Raw genomic sequence first — 17,914 nt, 5'->3', positions numbered from 1 at the left:
ACGGGGTTAGAACTGCATGCCAGTGAAAACGCCAGCTGTGTGGGCAGCTGCCTCCCAGTACCCTCGTCAGCTTCTTCCTCCACTTTGTCTTGACTTGGGGGAAAAGATGCTCATGTGTGTTGCTCCTAACTTTCTGATTTTCCTTTCAATGTACTGACAGCTTCATTTTTGTGTATTGTGAACGGTCGTCATTTCCACCTTTCACCTCGTCACCGCTCTGCTTCCTCCCAGTCAGCCTTATCCTGCTCCCCTGTCGTCTTGTGTGTGGTCACTGATAGTGCTAGGAATGCCCACTTTTCAGTCAGATCGAAAGCTTAGAGCAGTGAGCACTGAGTCACGTTGTCAAAGCCCACACGCTGATAGCGTGGTGCGGTCCTCAGAGTCCTTGTTTGCCAGACCAGTCGTGTGATCCGTGAACACAGCATATATTCTCCATGTTCCCTAGAACACAGAGCTAGAGAGGCGGGGGGGAGTGTGTGTGTGTGTGTGCTGGGGAGGGGTAGAGTAGAGGGGTAGAGGGGTTTTGTTCACTTGCTTTTGGATTTACATGGTGATTTAGCTCAGCTGGACTTGCCTAGTATGAGACCCTGGGTTCAACTCAAATCCCCATTAATACCACTGAAAGGAGAAGAAAGGAATGAATGAAAGGAAGGGAGGGAGGGAGGAAGGGGAAGGAACAAGAGAAAAGAAAGGAAAGGTAAAAGGTTTAGGCAAGTAAGATCTAGAACATGAGAACATGTTGATAAAAGATGTTGAACATCAGCCCCCCCAAGAAGAAAACTTAGCCACCTGTCTAAGAGACCGTGGCTTCAGATAGGAAAACACGAACTATTCTGCATGATTTGGGGAGGTCATGGAGTCCCTGATGCCTGTTTGAGGACCATGGGCCACATATGTAACAAGCCATACTTGGTTTCTTCATATGTGGTCCAGGCTAACCTCAGAATTACAGAGATCCACCAACTTCTGCCTCTTGAGTGCCAGAACTAAAGGCATGAGCCAGTGTCACCAAGGCTGGCTGAGCCCAGTCTGGTTTAGCTATAGAACTACATGGTTCTTCCGCTTTACTTTCTCTCAAGGCTTCCCCTCTTCACTGCCTGTGTGCAGTTATAGAGATGGCGTGTGTGAAGAGCGTCAGTGGAGAACCAGGCAGAGAGGTGGCGCCCACGCAACAGCATTCCACTGGAGGCTGTTCTAGCCACGGGAGGCTCCAGTCCTCTCCAAAATCATGGCACAGTTAGCACCACACAGCTTTAAAATCCTCTCTCTCTCTCTCTCTCTCTCTTAAGTTCCTCTCTCTCTCTCTCTCTCTCTCTCTCTCTCTCTCTCTCTCTCTCGTTTTTCTTTCCCCAGGGAGATAACCAAGTCCATGAAAATTGCCCAGGCCTTCCCTTTGAGGCAGGGGTATTTCAATTGTTTCTTAGCCGCTTATCTCTCCTCCAAAGAGGCCACTCTCAGTCACTCTGTCCATACTGTTTTGCCAGAGCAGAGTTTGATATTTTGAAAACCGACTGAAGCGGTAATTTCTCCTCTGCTGTCTTCTTCCACCTCCTCATGCTGCAAGTCATGGATGGAAGAGTTCCTACAGCCTTGCCACCAGATCTGAAGTCCCTGGGCCTGCAGCCCAAAGCGCTCCCATGTTATTCAAGGGGCTGCCTGGGAGGTACAATTAGCTAAAGAGGTCTCTTTCCTGCCGGATGTCCTAAACTGTTTTAAGTCACCCGTCTTACTCAAGCAGTGGAGCATACAAACTTTCATCTATTTTTTCCCTCTTTTTTTGGGTCATACATAAATAATACTTTCCATTTCTTGTTGTGGAGACGTGAAGAAAATTCTAGCCAACTGCCTAATAAAGCATTATAGAGAGAAGCTATGGAAAGCCAAATGCTTCCTAAAATAAAGCCCAGATCTCTGCTTTACACCAGCAGCTAATCACGTTGAGCCTAGAGGGGCTTAGCCTAGAATTTCTATCTGTCCTTAATTATATATCGAATGAATGTGAGGCTCAAGTCCCAAGCCACAAAAATCAAGTGAAACCTTTTCTTATTGTTAACGATTCCAGAATCAGTCTTAACTGAAGAAATCCATACTCAGGGAGGAAGCAAAATACAGACACGCTTAGGAGTCTTTCCAAAGCCCCAAGTGGCATGAAAAGTTTTGGATGAAAAACAACAAAATGACTTGAAAAAAAAAAAACTGACAAGGAATTCAAAATTAAAAAGCTTTTTATTAAAAGGGTCATTAACTGAAGAATATTAGAAACACAATAACTCTAATATTTTTTAAAGCATTATTAGCATCTGATTAGCCAATCGCCCACTGGAAATAGAACAGGGTTCGCTGCAGTGAAGGTGAGTTAGAAATAGCGGTGGCTGTCCCTTGAGAATGGACCCTGAGGAGCAGAGCTGGTTGCTGGTACCTTTGCTCTAACATTCACATTTACATCCTGAGCGCCATAGTAGCCAGAATGTGCCATTCTGAATATGGCTGGAGACGAAAGCTAGAGTTCCACGGCGTGGGAGGCCTTTTTTTTTTGAGCTGGGAAGATACTGAATCATATATTGCATGATTTCCCCATTAGTTCATACAGGATCTGATTAGTCTCTACAAATCATTATGCTCACTTCAATGTGCATGTGTGTGTGTGCACGTGTGGGTGTGTTATGTGTGTGTGTGTGTGTGTGTGTGTGTGCACGTGTGGGTGTGTTATGTACTCTCTCCTGTGCACATATGTTTGCAAGTATGTGTGCACCTGTGTAGAGACCAGAAGTCAGCAGTTACTGTCTTCCTCCATTGTTCTTCTTTTTCTTTTTTGAGACAGAGTCTTTCACGGAACTCAGAGCTAAGCTCCACCTGTTACCGCAGCCTGCTGCCGCACTCTGGCCCGCAGCCTTGCGTGGCAAACACTTCACTGGAGGAAACCATCCCCTCAGCCCTGAGCAGGATGTTTAAGACCAGCCCTACCTATCTACCTATCTACTTAAAACAGAAGGGGATCCCGAGGACTGCAACGCTCTTGTTCTCACACAGCGCTGCCGTGGAAGTGAGGTTCTGAAGAATTTAATGAGTAACTACTATATCCCTCAAGAAGCTGACAGAACTTTTAAGAGCTTTGTTTAATGGCGGCTATTGAAGAAAACTTTTAGCACCCTATGTCCCTGTTCCATGTAATCACGCTATATTTCTGTCATGTTGAAGCAAAAAATGTTCATCATTTTGTCAGCTCTGTCTTGAGAAACAGAGAATTGCCTTCTCAGGCTCTGGAGATTTATGCTTTTAATTACCTCCTATCTGCTTCACTACCCTCCAAACCTAAGAATCAATATAAATAGTCTTATTTATGGGAAAAAATGTAAAATGTTTGGCGAAAGCTGGCCATCACTTTCTAGATTTTCATGGAAGCTATTGATCCCTTCTATTTTTGGCAATGTACCTTTGTTCTTCACAGAACTGGTTGGGTTTTCAAAGTTACAGTATTAATTTTCCTTATAATTCATTTTGCTTAGTAGCAGATGTAAATTTTACCCTAAGCATTGCAGTTCCGGGATCAACAGTGAGACTGGGGGCGGGGGCGGGGGAGGTTCCCTCAGCATCTCTTGACTTAATCAGCTGCTGCAGAGTTCTGCTGAAGTCCAACCTTCTCCAGTTCCCTCCACCCCTCCCCTCCCCCCACACTCACATTTCAGTGAGGGCAACATCCATGACTCTTCCCCCCCCCCAATAGCAGTCATGCTGGCGCAGGTAAAATTTAATTGACTGGGCACCAGTGCTCTCAAAAGCATACAACTTATCCGTGAATGGGCATGTAGCCATTCCTCACGTTCATGAGCGATTGTTCCTGAAGCTTCCTTGAGTGTTAAAAATCTGTGATTGCTGAAGTTCCTTATACAAAATGACACAGGATTTGACTATATCCGCCCGAGCTCTTTTAAAATCATCTCCAGAGTGTTGACAACGCCACTGAAACATAAATTCTGTGCAATAGCTCTTAGGCTGTGTTGTTTAGGGGATGAGGTGAAGGGACACACCCTGTGTTTTTGGTACAAACCCATTCATGATTTTGACTATCTGTGGACCTCCTGAGTACTGGAGGTCTGCTTTATATAATTTATATGTGGCTCCACAAATGAAACCACAGAGGACTGGCTGTCTATCCGCAGGCCTATCAGGAGCAAGAGGGTAGATGTGTGCAGGTGGTTGGCAGTGGTTAGAGGCATATACATGAGGTAGGGGAACAGCTGGAGTATACCTCAATGCATGTAGAGAAGTTGGACAGATTCACGTGACAGGACCTTAGGTTTGGGAGAAGCAAATGCTAGGAGATCCATTTTCTATATTGAAGGCAAAGAATCTGCTGAAGGAAAGGAAAATACTGCCAATGTTGAGAAAGTCAGGGAAAGCAGTGTATTTGTCAATCTTCTGTGTCAGAGGAGAGAAAAGGAAAAGGCATTGGGGAAAAAGAAAAGATCAAGTGGAGAAGGAAGGAAGAAACGTAATGGTCTGGAAGAGAACACGAAGAAGAATGAAGGAAGACATGTTTCAGACATAAGATGATAGCTCGTGATGTCAACAGTAAGTTGCAGAACTGCAAGAATACGAAATGGGGCCAGAACTTCACAAAGCTCTGGTGGCCAGCTGCCTGTACTGGTTTTGCTGAAAGGGACATTTTCAAAGGTTTCCTAGGAAGGGCAGCTGCTGCAGGGACTTGGTACCACAGGACAGCTGGTGGAGGAGGACAGTTGTGTGTGGTAGCCAAGAGACAGACGATCCACCAGCAGCATGTGGGAAGGACCCAGAGCTGTGGCTTTGTAGCCAGCCCCGCGACTGAGGAAGATTCTGCTGGGGGAGCCACAGAGATGCCAGTGCCTCTAGCAGATGCCGCAGGAAGGCTTCTTGCATGTTACATGGTGGATGAAGTTTGTTTACAAAAGGCAGGACAGTTTGCACTGTGAGATTTTAACTGCCAAATCAGGAAACCAGGAAGTGGGTCTCACACAAGCTGGGGCAGGAAGGAGGGTACAGGCAGAAAGCCTGGAGGACGCGATCTGGGCCCAAGGAAGGGAGTAAGATGACACCCCCCCACGATGACGGTGCCAGGCTTACCCAAGTACCAATTGTCTGCTAACTGCCGTCCTGGGAATTGCGGCCGATCTCTGATGACTGCAATTTTCAGAATCTCGGAGGTTCATAGCCGAGAGGAGGAGAGTGAAGTCACCTTCAGCGGTGTTCACACAAGCGGCTGCCACCCCACCATTCTATCTTTGAAGTAAACCTTTAGCTTCCTGCCTACCTATAATACTCTGAGGTCAATCAATGAAACGGCATGAGGTCATCTCTACACATTCCCCAGACAGGAAAACACAAAGCAGAGCAAGGACAGGAAGCTAAATGCAGAGGTACCGGCTAAACCAAAGCCCATACAGGAACCCAGACAGGACAATGTCAGTGAACCTCACCAGCCTACAAATGTCATGGAGTAAAATAAAATGAGGAGAATGTGGACTGTGATGGGGTTCAAAGTTGAGGTTGATATCCAAAACGTAGTGATGCAGGTTTTGTGAGGCAGATGGGTTAGCTCTGTGATAGTAATGAACTCCCATGGCATTAGCATAGTGCTTCATAATTTGCGGCTTTCATGATGAATTCCAAATTTTTACAGTCGATTCCTGATCTACAGTCTGCAAAACTCAGTTAGATCACTATGCTTTTGTTCCTGTTTCCCTACGAAGCTTGGGGATCCAGGTGGGATGAAGATCCTTTCACAGTGATCCGTTTTCTGACATGATGATAATGATGGTGGTAATGATGTCATCTGTTTTTGAACACTTAAAAAAACCCAAGTTTCCCTGCTCTAATCTTATATAAAACTGCATCTGTATTTTCTTGATCCTTCTACTGCTAGTCTCTGAGGAACTGAAATTAATATGCAAATTAAAAATTATTTGTGATCTCTCAACTTCCAACCTAGCCAAAAAAAGAGAAAGAATGCTTGCCTCCAGGCTTTTGAAGTGTCTGCTAGCTCATTTCCCTGACGGGGCTCATCTCTGGAGATGGCACTTTCCAGCTAATAGGTAAAGATTCCTACTCAGGCTCTCCAATTTACGACCATCCTACAGTTGTAGAGCACTCATTTGTGGATGAGCAAAGGAACATGGAGGCTCATGACAACCTAATTTTGGCTTACCCTAGGTTAGGATTAAAAAGAAAAAAAAAAAAAAACGAAAAAGAAGAAAGGAGGAGTTGGCATCTGCATGTATTTGTGCAAAGGTCCAGGACTCTTTTGGAAAGTGTATTATTCCTGGACTGCAGTGCCTGCCTCTGGCAAAGTTAATGGTGTCAATTTGTAAAGGCTCACTTGGGAAATGTTTGTGATGAATGCTCGCTCATTTACATGAGGCTGCATTGTGTAAATAAAGCTGTAGCCTTTCGCTTTCCAACAGTGGAGTTCTACTGAGATGATAAAAGCTGGACAAAGTGGGCTGCAGAGCGCCTAAACTAGGTCGCTCCGAGTTTTACTGCGCGAGGCCTACCCCGGAATGTTTTATGTGGGTTACAGGGAACCGTGGAGAGCGGTCTGTTTGCTGTGCAAATTTGCCTTCCAGATCTTTCAATAAACATATTTTCTACACTGAAGAGTGAAGCCAATTCAGTATCTGGCTGATTTAGAAATGTTATTAAAGGAAATAAGGGCGAGCATCTTCTTAATTCTTGCATTAAAATGTAAATAGGGTAATTATAAAATAATAAACTTTCTCCCCAATAAAAAATGCTCAGTTAGAAAGCTCAGTTATGCAGATTATGGTGCCGCTACTAAAGACTGGGAACATAGATGTCACGTTTCTGAACTTGCCATCCAGATTTTTGTGGTCTTATTGCCTAGAATCTAAGCGTGACTCAGAAATCTCATTCCTTTCTCTACTCTCCATGGGGAGCTGGTGGTCAGCTGCTGACGCGGGGGCAGCTGCCCCTGTCCATATCTGTGCACTCAGAGACAAAATGGAGGCTGGTGAGCTCAACCCGAAGGGATGAGAAGTTCTGGACAACAGAGAGAAAAAACCTCTCACTCCTCCCCTCAAACGTCCCAAGGAACAGATGAGTTTCTGGTTTTCTTGGATTTGTGCAGTTTGGCTTTTCAAACAAGGCCCTATGTCGTCTGGGCCTCACATTCACTCCATAGGCAAGGCTGGCCATCAACTCCAGCCTCCTGCCTCAGCCTCCTGGGTTCTGGGATTGCAGGGGCAGGCCATCACACCTGGCTTCCTGGACACAACAGAAAGCAGAATTCTGAGGTCTGAGCTGTCCTATCTGTAAGATAGTTGTGCTTATGTCCTGTTCTGCTGATGGCAATACCATGGAAATTATTTTTAATCACAGAGCTAGACTGGTCCATTTTAGTTCCTATCATAGAGGGGGAAACTAAGGCCAACAGTGCTAGTATCATGTCTCAAGTTCAGAACCAGAACTTAATCCTGTGTTCAAGAACCATTTCTTTATTTAATTTTAAATTTGGAGACAGGGTCTACGCAGCCAGTTTGTCCTGGAACCCACTATGTAGACCACCTCTCCCTCTGCTTCCTAAGCGTGGGATTAGTGGTGTGTGTCACCATGGGAGGACTGTGACTGAGTAGAAGGCCCGCGATGTTCTCGTTTCGCTGTGTGAAGACAGACCCAGACAGCTGCGTTATGTCATTGGCTGGTGAAAGCTGCTTCCTCGGAACGTCCCACCATTATCCAAGAGGGGCTCGACTAACCCACAGAGAAAAGGCCAAACGACAGGAAATAGTTCCGTAGGCACAGCCGCAGGCTTGGAGGCAAGGCACCCGGATTTACGCCCTGGTCCTGTTGTGTTCTGACTGTGAGAGTGTATGCGATGCTCACGAGTGGGGCAGAGCCCACAGGCTCACCGACTCGGCACGCCCACACTGCTAATGGGCACTCCGGGAACAGCCCTCGGGACATGTTCACAGACCTGATGATGCGGCTTTCAACCGCGTTCACAGGGAAGAGAGTAAGCTAAGAGCAACGCGAGTTTACTGCCATGTAGTTGGACTCCAGAAATGGGATGTGCGTCTTTCTGGGCTAACACTGACTTCCCTGGTGGAGCTTCTAGAACCCGTGAACAGCCCTTTAACTTCAAAGCTGTTAGGAAGCAATCAGATTCTTCTCACAGTGAACCGTTAATGACGGTTTCTTCTGCCTTCCGCTTCCCTCTTTAAGGAGCCTTGTGCACTGGCCACACAAGACGGAAGTGGATGAAGGAGGGTGCCACCTCCAATTCTGTCTGCTAACTCACTTCCCCTCTGTGATGTAATTGCAGCATACTAAGAGGACGGGGTGGGGGGGTGGGGGGGTGGTTAGGACATAAGCGTCTTTGTCAACCATATTTGCAAATAAAAGGGTCAAGGAAGCTCCCCAGTCACAGAGCGGCTTCTTCTCCTTAAAGCAGTGTAGTGGGGGAAGCATAGGGCAGGAGGTGGCTCAACGGTGAAGCCTGTGTCCTGGAAGCATGAGGATGCGAGCCTTCGTGTAAGAGCCAGGTGTGGTGGCCACGTGCCGGGGAGCAGAGACAATCGGCTCTCCGGGGCTCATTGGCTGGGTAATCTAGCCGAGAAGATGAACTCTAGATTTAGTGAGAGACCCTGTCACAAGAAAAAGAGGGCGGGGCTGGAGAGATAGCACAGAGGCTAAGAGCACTGGCTGCTCTTCCAGAGGACCTGGGTTCAATTCCCAGCACCCACATGGGAGCTCACAACTGTCTGTAACTCCAGTTCCAGGGGATCTGACACCCTCATCCAGACATACATGCAGGCAGAACACCAAGGCATATGAAATAAAAATCAATCTCAAAATGCTTTAAAAAAAAAGAGACTGAGGCAAAATAATACACATGCATGATCACAATAAAAACAAACAAGGCAGAGAAGAGTGTATATTACTCTCTACGTAAGAAAAAGAAAAACATATACTCACATTTAGTTACTGTTCCACAAACAAGCTCTGGAAGGTTATACAAAAAGCAGTAAGTGTTGATGACAATTAGGAATGGCAAGCATGGCTTGAGGGGCTGAACTGGATGAGAACTTAAAGAAGATTGATTTAACTTTATGAATATGCCTGTTTTGCCTGCACAGATGCAGGTGCACTAGTGGGTGCAGTACCGACGGCGGCCAGCAGAGGACGCCAGTTCCCCGGAAATTGGAGTTAGGGATGGTGCTGGGACTGGAACTCATCTCCAAAGCAAATTAGTACTTTCCACTGCTGAGTCATCTGTCCTGCCCCAAGACGGAGTGAGTTTTCAATATACCTTGATTATTGTAGGTTTTATAGTAAGTAATGAAATCAGGAAGTATAAACCTTCAACATTTACACTCCTATTTTTTTTCTTCTTTCGCATGTGAACTCTGAGAAGTAGGTGATTTTTAACAAAGATAGAAGATTTGGGTGTTCATTCTGCTGTCTTGACAGGGAGAGCTGGTGGCACAATGACACTGAGTTGTCTAACGAATTGACATTCCTGTTTTCCTGTTTACTTAGATGCATTTCGATTCTTCACTGTGGAGTTTTATGAGGTACTAAACATTCATTAGACCTTGGTTGAAATCACACTAAATATAATTGCTCAAATCCTGACCAACTTCTCTTCTTTTCCAGTGAGTGAAATTTCATTGCCTTAACTGTGCAGAATTATGAAAATGTCACTTGATGGTATTTGTGAAGGATATCTGTTATTTTTGCATTTCTGAAAGCACATTAAATCTGTGGTATACTCTTTGCAAAATGGCTTCTGAGTTCAGAAACTCAGGAAGTTCCACGGCCAGACACGGTACCCAGACTCTGCAGCGTAGCTGGTTTTATCTGGCAGTTGAACAGTATCAGATTTCTTTTATACACTTCAAAACCTACTTGGATGTTACCATTTTCTTGGTATCTTTTCAGAAGAATGTCCATGTTGGCTCGTTATAATAAAATTTTTCCTACGTTCCTCTGAAATGGAAACATAACTTGTATGATACGTCATGCTTTGGGATATTTACTAAGACTGAACAATGCATGAAACGTGTGAGTTCTTCTCAAAAAATGACAGTGGTCTTCTTCATCATTCACTGAATTTTTTCACATTTTCAAGTATCTTTGCAAGCAAATGGAAATGTGGGATCAGTATAGAACAGTACAGGCGAGGAGGACTGTGCGGAGATGCCACAGGGCACACAGACATGGAGAGACTTATTTGTATTCACACCAATCAGCATCAGCCCGACACACTTCAGAGAGCAATAAAAAGGCGATACTCACGTCCGAGTTAAAGCGAAGCTGGCAGACATTGCAAGAAATAACTTGTTTCTTCTTGGGGGGAATGGAGGCTCCAAACGTGTGGTTAATGACGGCCTTCTGTACAGGGTCCATCTGAAGAGCAAATGATCGAGAACAGAGAGTCAAAATTATCTTCAAAGAAAAACAGCAGTGTGGGCAAACGGGAGGAGCAGAGTAGCTCCTACAAAGGGTTTGACTCTTAGTTCCCAAATGAGGCTATCAGGGAGTCTCACTCATCAGGGACAGTCCTGTCTCCGGGAATCAAGAATAAAAACAAAAGCAAAACAAACCTGTTTGAAGCCACAACACAAAAGGACCACAAGAGAATCACCGCCTGCCTCTCAATCTAGTATCGAAAAGGAGGCATGAGAAATGTTAAGGAGTCGTACTGCCCGAAGAACAGAGAGCCACGTATTAGGGTTATAATTAAGTTGTTAATGTTTTCATCGACGGGAGCGATAATACTTAGGATGGTCTTGAATGACCTCAGTGACAGTTACCACAGATGTATTTAACTTCTTAAGTTTTGATTTACGACAAAGTTGTAAATGTCAGGCTCTTCTTACGGAACAGAAAGTGTGCATCTTTATTTTAAGATAATTTATTAGCTTTCCCGTCCTATGGATTGAAAGTCACTGTATCAGAAAGTATATTACAAATGAATGCTCAGGTGCATGTAAGAGACTGGCTAATATGCAATCCTTGTTTAAATATTAATCAAGCAAGGTTTCGATTTATAGCCTGTGATTCCTTTTGGCTTCTGTATAAAACATACATATTTGGAGAAAATATACAGTAATGAAAGTATTCAGCCACAGAAAAAGGCCTGGTGCAGAGTCATCACACCTAGAAAAAGAAGCAATTCTATAAAAAGACTAAGTGATGATTCTCTTGTGTACCCCAGAAACTAATCCCTCAGCAACATCAGACAACTGGAAGGTCACAAAACAATGCAGATGACTAGCGAAGAATTAACCATCAACAGGTGTGACTCAAACAAGGACAGGTCAGCTGACACCGCCAACCAGGAAATCTCCCTAGCTCAGGGTTTAACATTGGATAAGCTGATGACATTTGAGAGAGAAGAAATACCATCCCTGATCACGGTTATAAATCAACAAAGTATAAAATTAGCACTTGGGGGAACGTACATACAGCAAGAAAGAGGGCAGAATTATTGATATAGATACCACATACAATAATAGAAGACACACGTGAATACGTATGTATATAAAACACAATGATGATTATAGGAGAAGACGTACTGAGTCTGAGAAGGGATAGGGAGCACTGGAGAAGATGGTGAGGAGAAAGTTAGAAACCAGACAAACACAGTGTACTCATATATGAAATTCTCCAAAACTAAAAAAAATTAAAGTTATTAGAATTAGCCAATTTCTGCTACACGTTTAAGAGCCAGGAGATATGATTGTAAATGAGTCGCCACTATAGAAACGGGTGGCGGTGTAAACGTACGTTTCCTGGGTTGGGAGAAATGGCCTCACATCCTAACCTAGAGGCTGGTGCATGCCAGGCAAGTGTTACCACTGTCCTCCGTCCACAGTCCTTGAATTTTATTGCATGAGAATTAGACGAAACAGAACTAAGCTAAACAAAAAAAGAGTCACTGGCGAGCAAAGCAAATCCTCAAACGCCAGGAAGGAAAACATGAGATATTTCTTTTATCTGCAGATGTGTGTATCTAAACACTTCCTGATGGCTCCAATGGACATATTAGCCTACCAATTTGTATTAGGCTTAAAAATAAAGCAGACCAACCTAATTAGCAGTTATTTAAATCCCCAAATATTCAAAGTATCAAAAGAGCCTTTTATCTTGATCGTTTTTATTTTCAGTCTGTGTAAAATACTTTCCATCCGGTAATGTGTGAAACACAACGGATAAAATGATGCAGATATCTATCAAACTCTAATTCATGCATGCCGCTTTGCTCATCTTTGCTATATGTCTACACTAATACTTCATCTTCAGCAAGGTGCTTTTAAAATCATAAATAATAATATCCATTAAACCACAGTAAGACTGTACATTTTTACCTATGACTAATTAAAAATATATTGAAAATTAACCTTAAAATTAAAAACTGCTCTTTGATCACCTCCCCCTGAGGGGGGAGCAGCCTTACCAGGCTACAGAAGATGACAATGCAGCCACTCCTGATGAGATCTGATAGACTAAGATCAGAAGGAAGGAGAAGAGGACCTCCCCTATCAGTGGACTTGGGGAGGGGCATGCGTGAAGAAGGGGGAGGAAGGGTGGGATAGGGAAGGGAGGAGGGAGGGGCTTATGGGGGAGATACAAAGTGAATAAAGTCTAATTAATAAAAATAAAAAATTTAAAAAAAAAACTTCCATTGCTTAAAATAAATCATGTGTGCTGGCTTTCCCTATGGTATGACACAGAAGCACACAGAAGCTATGAGCCTAAAATATTCCAGTTTAAAACTTTTATCAAAACAAGATGATTAGGGCTGGATCTAACAATCCTTGAATATAAATGCTCCTCCTAAATTCTTTTTCAAAGGACTCCTAATACAACCGTATCTTGCTCAAATCTGACATCTATACCTCATCAGCCTGAAAACATTGCTTCCTATTCTCTGTCCCCAGGGTAGGTAAATCAGGCTGAACACTCCAAAGTAGAGGCAGAAAAGTTCCCAACCTCCTGCCTCCCAAAGCAGGTTATGGGGCCAGGGGGTCCCTGTAAGACAGTGGTACAGGATTTGGCTACTGGGGTGTGGCAGAGCATGGATTTCTTCACAAAGTCAGTTCAGTTGGAACAGCATTTTTGTTTTTTTACTAATTACACTTTATTCACTTTGTATCCCCCCATAAACTCCTCTCTCCTCCCCTCCCAATCACACCTTCCCTCCCTCTTCTCCACAAATGCCCCTCCCCAAGTCCACTGATAGGGGAGGTCTTCCTCTCCTTCCTTCTGATCCTAGTCTCTCAGATCTCATCAGGAGTGGCTGCATTGTCTTCCTCTGTGGCCTGGTAAGGCTGCTCCCCCCTCAGGGGGAGGTGATCAAAGAGCAGGCCAATCAGTTCATGTCAGAGACAGTCCCTCATCCCATTACTGTGGAACCCACTTGGACACTGAACTGCCATGGGCTACATCTGTGCAGGGGTTCTAGGTTATCACCATGCATGGTCCTTGGTTGGAGTATGAGTCTCAGGAAAGACCCCTGTGCTCAGATTTTTTTGGTTCTGTTGCTCTCCTTGTGGAGCTCCTGTCCTCTCCAGATCTTACTATTTCCCCTTCTTTCATAAGATTCCATGCACTCTGCCCCACAGTTGGCTATAAGTCTCAGCATCTGCTTTGATAGTCTGCAGGGCAGAGCCTTTCTGAGACCCTCTGTGGCAGGCTCCTAACTTGTTTTCTGTTTTCTTCTTCTTCTGATGTCCATCCTCTTTGCCTTTCGGGATGGGGATTGAACATTTTAGCCAGAGTCCTCCCTCTTGATTAGTTTCTTTAGATGTACAAATTTTAGTAGGTTTATCCTATATTATATGTCTATGTGAGTGAGTATATACCATGTGTGTCTTTCTGCTTCTGGGATAGCTCACTCAGGATGATCTTTTCTAATTCCTACCACTTACCTGCAAATTTCATGATTTCCCTGTTTTTTATTGCTGGATAATATTCCATTGTGTAGATGTACCACAATTTCTGTATCCATTCCTCAGTTGAGGAGCATCTGGGTTGTTTCCAGCTTCTGGCTATTACAAATAAAGCTGCTACAAACATGGTTGAGCAAATGGACAAAGATGCCAAAACCATACAATGGAAAAAAGACAGCATCTTCAACAAATGGTTCTGGTCTAACTGGATGTCTACATGTAGAAAACTGCAAATAGATCCATACTTATCACCCTGCACAAAACTAAAGTCCAAGTGGATCAAAGACCTCAACATAAAACCAGACACATTAAATCAGTTAGAAGAAAAAGTGGGGAAGAGCCTTGAACTCATTGGTATAGGAGACAACTTCCTGAACAGAACACCAAGTTCTAAGAGCAACAATCAATAAATGGGACCTCATGAAACTGAAAAGCTTCTGTAAAGCAAAGGACACTGTCATCAAAACAAAACAAATGCCTACAGATTGGGAAAGAATCTTCACCAAATCTCTATCTGACAGAGGACTAATATCCAGTATATATAAAGAACTAAAGAAGTTGAAAAGCACCAAATCAAGTAATCCAATTAAAAAAAATGGGGAACAGAGCTAAAAAGAGAATTCTCTGTAGAGGTATATCGAATGGCAGAGAAACACTTAAAGAAATGCTCAATGTCATTAGCCATCAGGGAAATGCAAGTCAAAACGACCCTGAGATTTCACCTTACTCAAGTGATAACACATGCTGGAGAGGTTGTGGAGAAAGGGGAACCCTCCTCCATTGCTGGTGGGAGTGTAAACTTGTACAACCACTCTGGAAATCAATCTGGTGCTTTCTCAGACAACTAGGAATAGCACTTCCTCAAGACCCAGCCACACCACTCCTTAAGCAGCAGTTGTAACAGTGTCCTTGTTCCCTGCTGCCTTCATTGGAGCTGCTTGCAGCTCGCCATGTCACAATCTTGCCCCTGTGTCTCTCCCTTAGAAAGATGCTCTGTTTTCTACTGAAAATGATTCATTTCCTTATATGAATTCTCAGAGAACACCCATGTTTTCCTCTTGTTACATCCCTTTTATCTTTCACTTAGATGTCTATTTTGAGGGTAAATCCTGAGTGCCGGTCAGGATTGAGAGACACCAGGAGGTAAGTGGAGCACACCTCTGGGTGTGTCTGCAAGCCTGTTCCGGGGAGGATCAGCAGGGAGGATCCATCTGAAAGGAGGAAAGCCTGTGTTCTTCTCTCTGCCCTTGATGATTCAGCTGCTCAGGTCATCACACCATCCCTGGCATAACAAACTGAAACCCAGGGGAATCTCTCTTCCTATGGCTTGGACAGGAAGTGCCCCACAGGGGCTCCATGGCAGATGGATCATTCCTTGGTGGTGTTAAGAAGACAGACAGGTGAACTCGGGGGAGGTTGGGCCTACCCGGAGGAAGCAGACTGCTGGGCACACGTTGCTGAGGGCTGTACCTGGTTCCCTCTCCCTCCCTCACAATCTACTTCCTATCTGCCTGGACAATACCACAGTGTTCTGCCTCATCACAGGACCAGAATAAACACAGCCAAGGACTGTTGAAAAAAACAAAAGCAAAAAACCTCTGAAACTGTGATCTAGATAAAGTTGCATTTTTTAAAAGTTGTGTTTCCTTTTGTGTTTTGGATAAAAAGATGAAAAATGGCAATACATCCTCCTCCCCTTGTTTCCTTCAGTATTTGTCTCAGCAACAGAGAGCCTAAAACAGCTATAATTACAGTTTTTAATTCAGATCCTATTTGTCGGACATGATTTAATGAAAATGAAACTGTAAAAGGGGTGTAGATGCTCCAGTTGCCAGTCTGAGCATCATAAGACAAGGTCTTCAGATTTTTAAAAGATTAGAAGGTGGTAATATTCTGAAGTTTTACTTTATGTCTTCCGGCAATGTTCTAAGAAGTTAGGTGAGAGTAACTGCTATCAGATAGACTTTTTGTTTGCCTGCTTGCTTGTGTTCCTCGTGGGAAGGTCCTTGCATAGTTAGAATGCACTGTGTTGAGGAAATTGATGGTTGTGGTGAAGCTGCTTCCTCTGGGTCGGATGTGATCGACAGCACACCGAATCAGAGCTGCTGTGATCCCTATCGGAGGGAGGGAGAGCCAACAGGGCTCCTGAGGCTTATGGGGCTTGGGCCTCCATGCTGTCCTGCCTGAGGTTTCTCCCTCCCGTGAGGTTCCATAAGGAATAAACAGTAGCCTACAGGGGCTGCGTTGATTGTGACGTTACGTGCAAGCGGCCCGGGTGCCTCTTCAGCAGTGCAGTTTATATGAGCTGTCCGTGCTGCGGGAAGAACCTCCTCAGTGGCCTAGATGCCTGTATGTTGCCTACCAGACTTCCTGGTAGTCTGGCTAACCTTTGAGTCACGCACACTCCTGTAAATAACCCCAATATACTCATTGACAGAACTGGGACAATACACTTGGACAGAATCTATTCCTCTGCAACTGGGCTGAGGGGGTGTTTCCATCTCCTAAAGTTACACGACAGTGATGATTCTTCTGTCATTCATTCAGTAATCTCCAGAATAAATAACGGATCCTAGATTAGTAAAGACAGTCTCATAAAGACCTATAATATCAAATAGTTTAATTCACCAAATGAAAAATTATGTATGTATATAATAATGATTTCATATATAAACTATTAAGGTAAATTATTGGAAGAAATGCAATTACACACCAAAGCAATATTTTAAAAGGCTTAATTGGCAGTTCATAGGTACTTAGTTGTTAAAAATGGATGCTTTCAACAATTGTTAGAAGAAAGATATAAATTTTAAGTAACCAAATGCTTGTTACTTGGTTAGACCATTTAGCTCATGTTATTTCCATATACACAGAAAAGGCTGTGGATAGGGAAAATTATGATTCACTGGGAAATGATCATGACAAAGCCTTTAAGGGGAAAAAATAAATAAATCAAATCCCTGCTACGTAGCTCCGGCTACCAGAGTCCCTTACCTGGCAGAATTTATTGGTCCCATATAAGCCTCTTCTTTTCTAAAAAAAGTAAAAGTTAGAAGTAATCACCTGGTGCTTTGAGAAGAGTGTGCATATTCACACATATCTACACGTTTTAGAAGCCCCCTTCCCTACTCATGTTCGTGAAGAACCCCCAAATGCTCACTAATTACAGCGCAGCACGACTGAGCGCTTCGTAGTGCTTCTAATGAAGACTGCACAGAAATGAAGATCAAACCCATCAGTGCAATTAAATGCTAGGAAATAAAGACGGAAGACGGGGTCGTATCTGTGATCAGGAATCGGGGAGACTGGAGGCCACAGATGGGTGAACTGACTATTGACTGCGGTGCCGTAAGATGAACCAATGAAGCTGGCCTGCTCACCCTACCTATTACATTTTCAACATCAAAATGAGAACTGACACCTCTTTGGTATATTTGTCAAGATCACAAGGCCCACAAACCTGCATGAATATCTTTTTTAAAAGACCATTGCTTGCCCTGAGTATAGCAAAAGGTAATCTGCAGCTTCACAGTGTAAGCAATCACATGGAAACAGGAGGCTATGGAGAAACTCAGACACAGCAAAGTATCACTGATGCCTTCTGCTAAGGATGGGCCGAGTCTCTGTGCTGTGTGATCAAATGCTGGATCGTAGTTTAGACACTAGATTATTTTCTAGATGGGAATTAGAATTAGAATTAGAAGTTTGCTCAGCTATCCCAGTACTTTTCAAGAACAAGGCTGCATCTGATGCCTTTAAACAATTTAGCTACAGAGGAAAGCTGAGACTAGGAAGAACCAGGCGCCACCCTATTAAGTAGGGATATTGTTTGAGAATTATAGAGGACTTTCTTGTATCCATGTTGTTCTTAAGGCAACTTTAAACCAATCATCTCTTCATACTACTGTCCTTAAAACCAGTTGCTAATCATGGATTACCTGCACAATTCAGTAAGTCCATTG

General features: G+C 43.9%; 1 protein-coding gene across 8 annotated transcripts in view; it reads right to left on the bottom strand.

Moving 5' to 3' along the window:
• Positions 1-17,914, bottom strand: part of Znf385b (zinc finger protein 385B) — a 383,942-nt gene that overhangs the window by 51,783 nt on the left and 314,245 nt on the right. For 6 of the 8 annotated variants that reach the window (XM_060390400.1, XM_060390401.1, XM_060390399.1 and 3 more), the window contains 2 exons: positions 16,947-16,985; positions 10,294-10,404 (listed from right to left, as the gene is read on the bottom strand). In XM_060390400.1, the coding sequence (XP_060246383.1) occupies positions 10,294-10,404; positions 16,947-16,985 (150 nt within the window). The remainder of the gene's footprint in view (positions 1-10,293; positions 10,405-16,946; positions 16,986-17,914) is intronic. The other 2 variants (XM_060390402.1, XM_060390405.1) reach the window with 1 other exon arrangement.

Source organism: Meriones unguiculatus, chromosome 8 (genome assembly GCF_030254825.1).
Source record: "Meriones unguiculatus strain TT.TT164.6M chromosome 8, Bangor_MerUng_6.1, whole genome shotgun sequence".
NCBI lineage: Eukaryota > Metazoa > Chordata > Mammalia > Rodentia > Muridae > Meriones > Meriones unguiculatus.
This window is presented reverse-complemented; position numbering and strand designations above follow the sequence as displayed.